We start from the raw sequence: 13,302 nt of genomic DNA, 5'->3' as shown, positions 1-13,302 counted from the left end.
CAGGAAACCTAAACTGAGGAGGAGAGGGGACCGCCTCCTTTTATTCTGTAGGTTTCCTGTTCCTATGGGCGGATCCCTCTCTCTCATGTGGGGTGCTGTCGTGGCGAAGGGTAAAAATTGGCTGTGGCAGGAGGGTTAATGGTCCAGACATTGGGGTATAGGATAGCTAACTTCAGTAGGTGACACACGGGTCAGATCGCCTCCTAATTTGCAGAACCTTTCCGAGGAGCAGCACCGCCTGGCCAAGTCTCGCAACACCAGCTGGAAGATTCCCCAAGGACAAACACAAACTCAAACGATGGTTGAAAAATAATATTCTACACTCATGGAAAAGTATCACTGCTCAAAGAGTGAAAACAGATTATTCTCAAAATGTAAGTTCTTACCAGGTTGTAAATGCCCAGTAAGAGAGCTTCAATGCAGCCATTGCTTTGCCTATCTCGGCCAGCAGTTAGTCGGCAATAGATGGAAATCAGCTCGGGGAGGAATTGCATGGTGAACCTCTTTAGTCGCACTTCAGAGCTGCGGTACAGCTCAAATAGCTGGTGGCAGATCGGCTCCAGAAGCTGCAGAAACAAGAGAACAAGAGAAAGGTACTAAATGTAACTACAAAGCAGTGAGAAGTGGAGATGAAATCAAGCCAAATCAATTAACAGTACCATTTCTAAGCCAAACGCTCACCCAGAAAAGTGATCATACATCACAGTTGATGGCCGACGGGCCACTGACTATAATGATGCAGATGGAGTCACAGTGTGCTCTCTCAGACATAATTAAGACATAGTTGCCTACATCTTGGTGCCAGCCTCTAACAAAAATAGAGAGCTGAAATGATGTCAGAGAAAGCACACTGACTCCATCTGCATCATTATAGTCAATGACCCTGTGGGCACATACTGTCATGGCCAAAAGTATTGACACCCCTGCAATTCTGTCAGATAATTCTCATTTTCTTCCTGAAAATGATTGCAAACACAAATTATTTAGTATTATTATCTTCATTTAATTTGTCTTAAATGAAAAAACACAAAAAGAATTGTCCTAAAGCCAAATTGGATATAATTCCACACCAAACATAAAAAAGGGGGTGGACAAAAGTATTGGCACTGTTCGAAAAATCATGTGATGCTTCTCTAATTTGTGTAATTAACAGCACCTGTAACTTACCTGTGGCACCTAACAGGTGTTGGCAATAACTAAATCACACTTGCAGCCAGTTGACATGGATTAAAGTTGACTCAACCTCTGTCTTGTGTTCTTGTGTGTACCACATTGAGCATGGAGAAAAGAAAGAAGACCAAAGAACTGTCTGAGGACTTGAGAAACCAAATTGTGAGGAAGCATGAACAATCTCAAGGCTACAAGTCCATCTCCAAAGACCTGAATGTTCCTGTGTCTACCGTGCACAGTGTCATCAACAAGATTAAAGCCCATGGCACTGTGGCTACCCTCCCTAGATGTGGACGGAAAAGAAAAATTGACAAGAGATTTCAACGCAAGATTGTGCGGATGTTGGATAAAGAACCTCGACTAACATCCAATCAAGTTCAAGCTGCCCTGCAGTCCGAGGGTGTAACAGTGCCAACCCGTACTATCTGTCGGCATCTGAATGAAAAGGGACTGTATGGTAGGAGACCCAGGAAGACCCTACTTCTTACCCAGAGACATAAAAAAGCCAGTCTGGAGTTTGCCAAAACTTACCTGAAAAAGCCTAAAACGTTTTGGAAGAATGTTCTCTGGTCAGATGAGACAAAAGTAGAGCTTTTGGGGCAAAGGCATCAACATAGAGTTTACAGGAGAAAAAAAGAGGCATTCAAAGAAAAGAACACAGTCCCTACAGTCAAACATGGCAGAGGTTCCCTAATGTTTTGGGGTTGCTTTGCTGCCACTGAACTGCTTGACCGTGTGCATGGCATTATGAAGTCTGAAATCTACCAACAAATTTTGCAGCATAATGTAGTGCCCAGTGTGAGAAAGCTGGGTCTCCCTCAGAGGTCATGGGTCTTCCAGCAGGACAATGACCCAAAACACTTCAAAAAGCACTAGAAAATGGTTTGAGAGAAAGCACTGGAGACTTCTAAGGTGGCCAGCAATGAGTCCAGACCTGAATCCCATAGAACACCTGTGGAGAGATCTAAAAATGGCAGTTTGGAGAAGGCACCCTTCAAATATCAGGGACCTGGAGCAGTTTGCCAAAGAAGAATGGTCTAAAATTCCAGCAGAGCATTGAAAGAAACTCATTGATGGTTACCGGAAGTGGTTGGTCGCAGTTATTTTGGCTAAAGGTTGTGCAACCAAGTATTAGGCTGAGGGTGCCAATACTTTTGTCTGGCCCATTTTTGGAGTTTTGTGTGAAATGATCAATGTTTTGCTTTTTGCTTCATTCTCTTTTGTGTTTTTTCATTTAAGACAAATTAAATGAAGATAATACCAAATAATTTGTGATTGCAATCATTTTCAGGAAGAAACTGAGTATTATCTGACAGAATTGCAGGGGTGTCAATACTTTTTGCCATGACTGTACATCCGAAGACCATTTTATGGGTCTTTGGAAATAAACCCCAATGGAACCATTGATGACATGCTAAAACGCTACGCGAACACAGTGCTGATCTTAAAAAATAAAAAATTGAGACAATTTCTTAAAAAAATATTTGATCAAAGGTCCTTTTTAAGTTGAACTGAACACATGATGCAACAGCGGCTGCAGAGGAGAAATATAATTATATTTAATATTTCGACTATTGAGTAAATATTAGCAATCAAAATATTTAGCACCTAATGAGCTGATTTTCGTTAAGTCCAAGTGGGCGTTATCAGAGTTTTCAATGGGGCGTGTACGTCTTCCCTTTGTTGGATGTTGTCCAATCATAAGCAGGCAGCAACAGAAAGCAGAAAAAGAACACGCCCTACAATGGCTCTAAACAGGTTACTCCTGTGTGAGATGCAGAGCGAGAAGAAGTTGCTCTAAGCACAACAAACATAAGTGTTATGCCATCATCTACCGACAGTCAGTGTGGGGGCAGTACAGCAGTGCTATGAGAGGAGGAGAGCTGAGAGAAAGACTTGTAATGTGACTCCGCTAAACTTAGCTGTGCGGCCTTTTCCCCCCACATTGACTGCCTTGATCTTATCTGAAAAGTGTTAGGGTACCGTCACACAGTGGCATTTTGATCGCTACGATGGCACGATTTGTGACGTTCGAGCGATATATCCGTGATGTTCCAGCGATCTCGCTGTGTCTGACACGCTCCTGCGATCAGGGACGCCGCTGAGAATCGTACGTCGTAGCAGATCGTTTGAAACTTTCTTTCGTCGTCTAGTGTCCCGCTGTGGCGGCATGATCGCATGGTGTAACAAAGGTGTGCACGATATTGTATACGATGTGCGCATAGTAACCAACGGCTTCTACATCGCACATACGTCATGAAATTATCGCTCCAGCGTCGTACATTGCAAAGTGTGACAGCAGTCTACAACGCTGGAGCGTCACGGATCGTGCCATCGTAGCGATCAAAATGTCACTGTGTGACGGTACCCTTAGTCATCTGTGCTTTACTCCCAGCACTTTCTAATCATATATAGACCATAAGGTAAGGGCTGTTATCAAACATTTCACACGCTGAGAAACCTGCTTTGAGGTATTTTGGGGCGTATTCTTTTTCTCCTGTATGTTAGGACTGTTTATGATTGAGCAATATCATACAGAAGTAAGAAGTACACCCCCCCCAGTGAAAGCTCCAAGCTAATGCTTACATGGACATAATGAAAATTAATACAAAAGATGCCAAATTATTTAATTGTTAAGATCTCTGCAACAGACAGGCAACATTTTTTTTTTTTTAAAAAGAGTAGAGAATGACGCCCACGTGATCTATATTATTGCTATAAAACGCTCAAGGGCACCGCTTATCTGTACTGTATGACAAACATGTCGCTCGCCTGTTATCTCCGCTCCATCAGAGTTCGAGCTCGTCGAGGCAATTATTATTATGCTGCCATGTAACGAATCTGCCTGTGAACATAATTACTTGTCTGCTCTCTGGCTTCATTGGTAAAATATCAAAGTAATTTCAACGCCTTTGTTAATGACCTGCGCTCTCCCATCGGGCACCTATACCAGCAGGCAGAAGTTGCCATAGCCAAGGGCTGCACGGGCTCGATCACAATGTAATAATCTTGTCTACTTCTATCAAGTCAGCATTTGATCTGCGAATGTGAGAACATTCTAATTGGAAAGGTTATTTTAGACACTCAACTCATTAACAAAAGGACATTTCATTCCATTTATCTTCTCACTAAGTAAATTAATTTGAGAGAGGTTACATTAATGGACCTAGCACTTCCTCAACAGATAAGTAAGTGCACCCAAAAACAACAAGGTGAATCAGAGGACAAATGGGGATGTTCCTTCAGATAAGATGGAGTTACTAACAAAACCACAACATCCTCATAGACAGACATAGGCACTAGTAATATGCGACCATCATTCTAGGGGCAGTAACACCAGGAGAGTCAATTGTAAAGAAGAAGCTGGGTGTACTAATATATCGCAAACTAAATAAAAGCACAATGTTAATCAGCAACTTCTATTGCCAATTGTCCTGTATTAAAAGAGGCATGGACTCGTGGCACAAGGATGTAATATTACTAGCAGTGCAACACCATCTGGAATATGGAGTTCAGGTCTGGGCACCAGTTCATTGAAAGGATGCGCTGGAGTCAGAAGGTGGTACAAAGAGCCACAAATCTCATCACACAAAGGTATCTACTTGTCAGCCTGCAAACATGAATGTTCTTCACTGAGTAGAAGCAAATGAGAACTTGCAGACGGGACTTCTAGAACCCTCCATGGTGACAATCGGGCCTTCCCATCCCTACAGCCAGCCTCGATCACTGACTCTACACTGTCGGGCTGAGGGGATATAACCGTGACTATTGCACTGCATAAAATGGACAAGCAAGGTGAGAATGAAGGTGTCTTCGGCATTACCTCATTGTTTGGGTCCTGAATGACTTTATACAGGGCAGACACTAGACTTTTCTTGCGATGGAGAGTTGCAGCATAAGCAGATAGCTGCGTTTCAGGTAATACCTGTTAAGGAACAACAGAAATTCAGTTCATTTTAATATTTCCGATAAAATTCATATCCATGCTTTAAAAAAAAAAAAAAAAAAAAAAAAAAGCTAAACAATAAAATGTGTTTATAATGCATGAAATATATAGCAGGTACGTGGTGGACTCACGGCCAAACATTGAAGAGTAAAGGTGGCAACTTGTGGCATTTAACGGTACATTTTTATGGATCAGCGGTCATTCACTGGCCCGTTTAATGATGTGCGCTGAACGATCTGTAATGTATAGATCTGCGCACATAGACTGACATTGTTCTCGACAGTGCCAGTCCTGTTTACACAGGATGATGTGCGGCGCAAAGGGTCATTTCACCTGATGAATGGGCGTTTTACTGAGTGATCGGCAGCCTGTTTAGAGAGCAGTGTAAATGCACACTGTCATTTCAGGGGGTTTCTTCCATAAATTAGTCATATAAGACTAGATAAAATATATTAAAAAAAGTTTCTTATCACAAAAGTAATGCCTTTTTTTTCCTCTTTATTACACTTCTTTTCTCGTTCCCTGCATCAACCATAAGGATTAGTCCTATTGTCAGTCACTGGGGATAATCCTCAGCTTTTTCAACTGAAATAAGTCGTATGCTTCATTATCACGTGGTGAACTGTTCTCTGCCATGTGGCAGGGAATAACAAGATTGTGGAAACATCAGCAAACCAAGCACTTAAAGGGAACCTGACAGCTGATACATGCGGCCTGATGGGGAGGATAGTGATAGAATCTCTGCGCTGCCTCAATCGCAGGGGCAGAGTCAAACATACCCAGCTGAGATCATACAGCCAGTGTCTGGAGCGGGGTGTATCCGCCGTCGGGTTCCCTTTAAAAGACATTACAGATGAGTCCTGGTATATTGTGAATAATAAGCTAAAGAAGTAGGAGCATAAGCACGTATTTGTAATTCTGGTTACATTCATTGCAATTCACTTTTCAATAAAAGGTTGTTTAAATTGTATATGTTATTTTTACCATTTTCTGGTGGGTTATATGTCAAGGTTGAAAAATTAGCAAAAAAATGAGATTCTACATCAATAAACTGATGCAAATGCAGCATGGTGGCTCAGTGGTTAGCACTGTTGCTTTGCAGTGCTGCGGTCAAATCCCACCAAGGGCAACATCTGCAAGGAGTTTGTGTGGGTTTCCTCTGGGTACTCCAGATTACTCCAACACTCTGAAGACATACGGATAGGGAATCTGGACTGTGAGCCCCAATGGGGACAGTGATGATATCTGTAAACTGCTACAGAAGATCATGGCGCTATGTAAAGAAGCATAACAAATAAAAGGAAATTTCCACCACAAAATATGCCTGAGAACACAAGTCACAAGTTGTTAGACCTTTACTCACTAATACTTAGATAAAGGAGTTGTCCCATAATTAAAAAGGAATATTCCAGTAGGATCAAGTTATCACCTATCCTGCTTGGTAGAATATTACATTTCTTCCATCCTGCAAAACATACGGTATGTTTTCCAACTGCAATTGTTAAAAAAAAATGTGATTGTTCCAGAGTCTATATGTTATTGTTAGAAGCTTATTATAGCGCCCCCTGCTGTTCTTTTGATTCCCTTTAATGTCCACCTAATGTGTCCAGTCCTGGTGGTCTCAGTAGCAGTCACTGCCTGCATCCTCTGGTGTGTGGCCGCCGGACCCGGCTATTGTTGTGGTCAGCGCACTATAAGCAGGGTCTTCTCTGTAGCTCTGGACACATTAGGTGGGATTCTGAGAAGGAATCATGAGAACCCCAGGGGGCACTGTAACAAGTGTGTAACAATAGCTACATATACCGGAGCTTCTGTTTAATAATTCTCCAAACTAAAAACCGTTACATTCTATGTAAATATTTAACTTTAATTATGCAACTACCCCTTTATGGTGGTCTCCTACATAATTAAAATATGACCGCAACACCATCTTAAGAATTTAAAGTTCTTGTCCAGTCTAAAAATTTAAGTCTGCAGTCACTCTGTGTGGCTGTAGCCTGCACAATCATAACAGTGTGTCTTGTGCACACTGCCACAACATCCCTGTATTCTCAGTGAGGATGGGCGATCTCATGACCACATGTATGGATTTGTATACTTGCAGTCACGTGGCGAATAGACCACCCACCCACATGGGGAATACAGGGTAATCATCACTGTGCACAGTGTCACGATTCGGCTGTCGGTGGCTGCAGACTTTGCTTCTTAGATGGATAGCCTTTAGTGTTGCCAAGTATTCTTTTATAAAGCACTAGCAGCATGCTTTTTTTGGAGGTGATGCTTTAAGCTCATCAGGTTTTAATGGCCTTTTTGTCTTCAATACAGACTTTACCTTACAAATAAAGGTTTTCAGGAATGTTTCAAACAAACTATACAATTCTAGAAAGGAGAAGATATCGGAAGCAGAGCTAACATATACAGAATCCAGCAGAGCTTCCTGATAATGACATCACCTTGTATTCCGAGAGCCATTCTTCCACTACTCCGCGTTCAGATCCCAGCATCTTCTTACCCCGTCCACTGCTCGCTTACTAACGAAGAGAGAAACAGTTGTTTTTCCAGAACATTAAAAACCTATCTAACATAGATGATGTATTCAGAAAGAAAAGTACATTCGAAATAATAGATGAGCAAATTGATGCACAGGACCCTGTCCCAGCAGACTTGTCAGTATTTCATGGCCACTGACAAGAGCCCTGCGATCGGCCTCCTGCCCGTATCCTCAGGTCTCCTCCGACTAGTAGGCTTGGACTGACGTCATGCGTTCATCACACCACACAATGATGATGCGCCAGGCCTGCTAATCAGAAGATGCATGGCACGTCGGAGGTGGTCCGCAAGGCTCCCACCCAGTGACCGCAGAATACAGACATGGCCACTGGACAATCGATTCACTCATCTCTATTAGGTAACCATCACCCTTAAATTTAGCATTTCAACGAGGCTTCAACACTTTTATATTGGGCATCTGTTAACGTCTCCATCAATTCAATGGTAAAGCGTGCATCATTATTCTTAGGAATCAAAATCCCAAAACCTCAAGTGACCCCGATAGACCTCATTAAACCAATGGGCTCTAGTGCGTCCTTCACATCTTGGATCAAACAATGTCTTGGCTTCCACTAGGTAGGGAAGGGTGTATTTCGACAAAGCCTTAAGGTACCTTCACACATAACGATATCTTTAACGATATCGTTGCTTTTTGTGACGTAGCAACGATATCGTTAATGAAATCGTTATGTGTGACAGCGACCAACGATCAGGCCCCTGCTGGGAGATCGTTGGTCGCTGAATAAAGGTACCTTCACACATAACGATATTGTTAACGATATCGTTGCATTTTGTGACGTAGCAACGATATCGTTAATAAAATCGTTATGTGTGACAGCGACCAACGATCAGGCCCCTGCTGGGAGATCGTTGGTCGCTGAAGAAAGTCCAGAACTTTATTTCGTCGCTGGACTCCTGCTGACATCGCTGGATTGGCGTGTGTGACACCGATCCAGCGATGTCTTCACTGGTAACCAGGGTAAACATCGGGTAACTAAGCGCAGGGCCGCGCTTAGTAACCCGATGTTTACCCTGGTTACCATCCTAAAAGTAAAAAAAAAACAAACACTACATACTTACCTACAGCCGTCTGTCCTCCAGCGCTGCGCTCTGCACTCCTCCTGTACTGGCTGTGAGCGTCGGTCAGCCGGAAAGCAGAGCGGTGACGTCACTGCTCTGCTTTCCGGACGCTGTGCTCACAGTCAGTACAGGAGGAGTGCAGAGCGCAGCGCTGGAGGACAGACGGCTGTAGGTAAGTATGTAGTGTTTGTTTTTTTTTACTTTTAGGATGGTAACCAGGGTAAACATCGGGTTACTAAGCGCGGCCCTGCGCTTAGTTACCCGATGTTTACCCTGGTTACCGGCATCGTTGGTCGCTGGAGAGCTGTCTGTGTGACAGCTCTCCAGCGACCAAACAGCGACGCTGCAGCGATCCGGATCGTTGTCGGTATCGCTGCAGCGTCGCTTAATGTGAAGGGGCCTTTATTTTAAGGAGAAAAACAAATATTGGACACTTATTTTTAAACAAACCTAGAAATAAATGCAAGATATTGCTCATATCAACCAATGTAATCAGGGGCATAGCAAAAGAGGGCTGGTGGGACCTCTGTGCCTGCAAGCCCCTCTGCCAGGATATACAAATATACAGGTAAAGGACAGCCGGATTATGACAAGGAATCAGATCTCATCCCTAAGGGTACCGTCACACTATAACATTTCGATCGCTACGACGGTACGATTCGTGACGTTCCAGCGATATCGTTACGATATCGCTGTGTCTGACACGCAGCAGCGATCAGGGATCCTGCTGAGAATCGTACGTCGTAGCAGATCGTATGGAACTTTCTTTCATCGCTGGATCTCCCGCTGTCATCGCTAGATCGGTGTGTGTGACACCGATCTAGCGATGCGATCCAGCGATGCGTTCGCTTGTAACCAGGGTAAACATCGGGTAACTAAGCGCAGGACCGCGCTTAGTTACTCGATGTTTACCCTGGTTACAAGCGTTAAACTAAAAAAAAAACAAACAGCACATACTTACATTCTGGTGTCCGTCAGGTCCCTTGCCGTCTCTGCTTCCCGCACTGTGACTGCCGGCCGTAAAGTGAAAGCAGAGCACAGCGGCTGTGCTTTCACTTTACGGCCGGCAGTCACTGAGTGCGGGAAGCAGAGACGGCAAGGGACCTGACGGACACCAGAATGTAAGTATGTGCTGTTTGTTTTTTTTTAGTTTAACGCTTGTAACCAGGGTAAACATCGGGTAACTAAGCGCGGTCCTGCGCTTAGTTACCCGATGTTTACCCTGGTTACCCAGGGACCTCGGCATCGTTGGTCGCTGGAGAGCTGTCTGTGTGACAGCTCCCCAGCGACCACACTACGATTTACCTACGATCACGGCCCGGTCATATCGCTGGTCGTGATCGTAGGTAAATCGTATAGTGTGACGGTACCCTAAGGCTGCTTTCACACATCAGGTTTTTTGTTTCAGGCTAAATCCGGCTCTCGGGAGAAAAACCGGAATAAAAACCGGATCCGGTTTTTCCCCCATTGACTTGTATTAGCGCCGGATGGCCCAGCGTTCCTTCCAGTTTGATGCCGGATCCAGCGTACATGCGATTCCGGTGTCTGGAAAAAAACATTACTGTAACGTTTTTTGTCTCCGGCGAAAAAGTCTGAAGCTTCCAGCTGTTTGCTAGAATGGAAGCCTATGGGAGCCGTAAGGTGTCGGATGCAGAAAATGGTGGATCCGGCGGCCTGATCCATTTTTTTTTTTTTTTAAACGGAGCATGCTCCAATTTTTTTTTATCCAATAATCTAGATAGGCTAGCCGGATCCGTCACAAAAACGGATCTGTCGCATCAGTTTTTCACAATCTGCGCCGGATCCAGTTTTTCCAACATTTGCCGGATTTAGCCTGAAACAAAAAACCTGATGTGTGAAAGTAGCTAAGTGTATACAAATGAATCAAAGGAAAAAACAAAAACAAAAAAGCTGTATAACATTGGGTGAACTGGACCCCAGACACCTGCACGTTCTCTCCCCCCACTTCCTTCAGTTTGGTGAAGTGGGTTTTCAGGAAACGGACGGGATTTGCATATCCATGACTGAATGCTCGGCTTGTCTCGTGCTTTTACATGTTCCTATTTTTACCCTAACAGTTCTGAAACACTTTGGACTTGTTAATGACCTATATACTGACAGCGCGCTCGCATGGCTTTTTATACTTCTAGTTGGTGAAAGGCACATCTGTCCACCGGTGACGTGCGTGACATTAAAGAGTATGAATATACGGGGTTAAACCGTTTACCCTTGGCACAGGAGAAGAGGCTCCAAAAAAGAAAGATGCAGCACAACATGTTAAATATACATGAGGCCAACTGAAAGGAGATCTTCCTGGATGGAAAAAGAAGAAGGACAAGAACTGGATGCAAAGGCCAAAAGAAACGTGCAAAAATCCAAATACACAAATGAGCAATGATTTGTGAAACGCTTGTAAACATGGCCGAACAGCCAAGAAAGCAGAGGAGAAAATGCTCCAGTCTCCACTGGTTACATGAGAGATTTGCTGCAGTGACCCCATAACTAGATTATTCATTACTTCTACCCCCAGATACTGTTATATTGGCCAGTACAGTCACGGTGCAGGTCAGGCAGTAGCCGTGTGCAGGCAATGTTGTAAAGTGGAGACACAACTTATTCAGTAGTCATTATTGTTATATATTTTTCTCTCCATGAATAGTAATGTGAATATATAAAATTATATCTTAAAATGAGAGAAAATCGGCTTCTTTCTCCTCCCTTTCATTCTCAAAATTGGCAATTCACAGGGTAAAATCTGTCCTCCGTGAATGCAGCTGTACAGATTGCCCCATTACGGAGAGAGGAGATGGCTGTTGGTGCTCACAAGCTTCTATGGAGAACTGTCACTGAGGTTTTTCGGGAAACCTGCAGCAGAATGTCTGGGTTCCTCTAGCTCCTCTCCCATAGACTCTGAAAACCACCAACTATCATCTCTGATACCAGCAATGGGAAAATGTGTTTTCACTGAGCACAGATTTTACCCATGACCCGAGTGTGAACGGTCCATCCAGGGGAAGGAGGAAACAAATGGATAACGAGTAACAGTTGGTTTAATTTTTAAGCAATTACTTAATTTTCACCAGGTCATATCAAAGTAAAAATAGCAGTAAATTTCCAACTTGGACCCCCAAAGTATTAGCTGGAAGTACACAAAAAAAAAGTGTAATTCGCTTCATCACTGCAAAAGAAGCAGACGGCTGGACTAGTGCATCAAAGATGATAAGTTAAACCGCACCTCGTATAGCCAGGGTCCTACAGGACACTATTTAAGACGCACGTCACAACCATGGAGTTCATCCCGGAAAAAAGTCCATACCAAGTAGTAGAAAAGGACTCAAACGTTGGTGGTGAATTAAAAAAAAAAAAAAAAAAAAAATCACATTTTATTCCACCTCCTGTGGCAACGTTTCGATCCAAAAGATCTTTCTCAAGCACTGGATTAGTGCAGTGATCAGCTCATTTTCAATGGGCCTAAGGGATAGATGGACAGGTCCAAAACCAACCACCCCGAAAAAAAATCTTTAATGTCCAGGTCTGAAATGGAAAAACTACAGCTCGGTGAGTGATGATGTGCAGCAATGCCTGTTCCTCGCATCCCTACTATTCTGGGGCTCTGAACACTGATGTTTTATCGTTTAGGCCTCCTTCACACCTGACCCCGAAAAACACACAGGTCAGAATGATGTGTAATGGTCAGGATTATTTATGTTTTTCGTAGACTGCCACCACGACGCCAGCCACCATAGGCTCTGTATTATTATTATTTATTTATATAGCACCATTAATTCCATGGTGCTGTACATGAGAAAGGGGCTTACGTACAGGGTTATAGATATAATTTACAGTAAACGAATTTACAATGACAGACTGGTACAGAGGGGAGAGGACCCTGTCCTTGCGGACTTACATTCTTTCTAGTAGATTCACTCATATGACAATAAAATAAAAGCCACATGTGAGTTTACTTCTTCTTGGCCAAATGATGAACTCTGATTTAAGGTCAGTCAGGCAATAAAGGTGCCTGTTACGTCCTGTCGTCCAGCAATGTCACATGGTCTACACTTTTAGAAAAAGAAACAATGGTGCAGACATGAACAGAGCCAGAGAATACCTACTAAAAACAGTCTTAATATTAAGCTGGCCATTCTATCGTCCCATAATGGGTAAAATTGCAAAGAAAGAGAAAGAGAGAGAGAGAGAGAGAGAGAGAGAGAGAGAGAGAGAGAGAAAGAGAGAGAGAGAAAGAAAGAGAGAAAGAAAGAGAGAGAAAGAGAGAAAGAGGAGAGAGAGAAAGAGAGAAAGAGAAAGAGAACAGAAAGAAAGAGAGAGAGAAGAGAAAGGAGAGAGAGAGAAAGAGAGAGAGAGAGAAAGACGAGAAAGAGAGAGATAGAAAGAAAGAGGAGAGAGAGAGAAAGAGAAGAGAGAGAGAGAAAGAGAGAGAGAGAGAAAGAGAGAGAGAGATGGAGAAGAGGAGAGAGAGAGAGAAAGAGGAGAGAGAGAGAGAGAGAGGAGAAAGAAAGAGAGATAGAGAGTATAAGAGAGAGAGGAGAAAGAAG

The 13,302-nt window shown here is 43.3% G+C and overlaps 1 protein-coding gene across 2 annotated transcripts in view; it reads right to left on the bottom strand.

The window, feature by feature from the left end:
• The window catches only part of HYCC2 (hyccin PI4KA lipid kinase complex subunit 2), a 78,915-nt gene that overhangs the window by 28,237 nt on the left and 37,376 nt on the right, over positions 1-13,302 (bottom strand). For both annotated transcript variants that reach the window (XM_069733605.1, XM_069733604.1), the window contains exons 4-6: positions 7,570-7,647; positions 4,994-5,095; positions 387-566 (exon numbers count right to left, since the gene is read on the bottom strand). In XM_069733605.1, the coding sequence (XP_069589706.1) occupies positions 387-566; positions 4,994-5,095; positions 7,570-7,620 (333 nt within the window). In that variant the 5' untranslated portion in view covers positions 7,621-7,647. The remainder of the gene's footprint in view (positions 1-386; positions 567-4,993; positions 5,096-7,569; positions 7,648-13,302) is intronic.

Source organism: Ranitomeya imitator, chromosome 7, assembly GCF_032444005.1.
Source record: "Ranitomeya imitator isolate aRanImi1 chromosome 7, aRanImi1.pri, whole genome shotgun sequence".
NCBI classification, from domain to species: Eukaryota; Metazoa; Chordata; class Amphibia; order Anura; family Dendrobatidae; genus Ranitomeya; species Ranitomeya imitator.
This window is presented reverse-complemented; position numbering and strand designations above follow the sequence as displayed.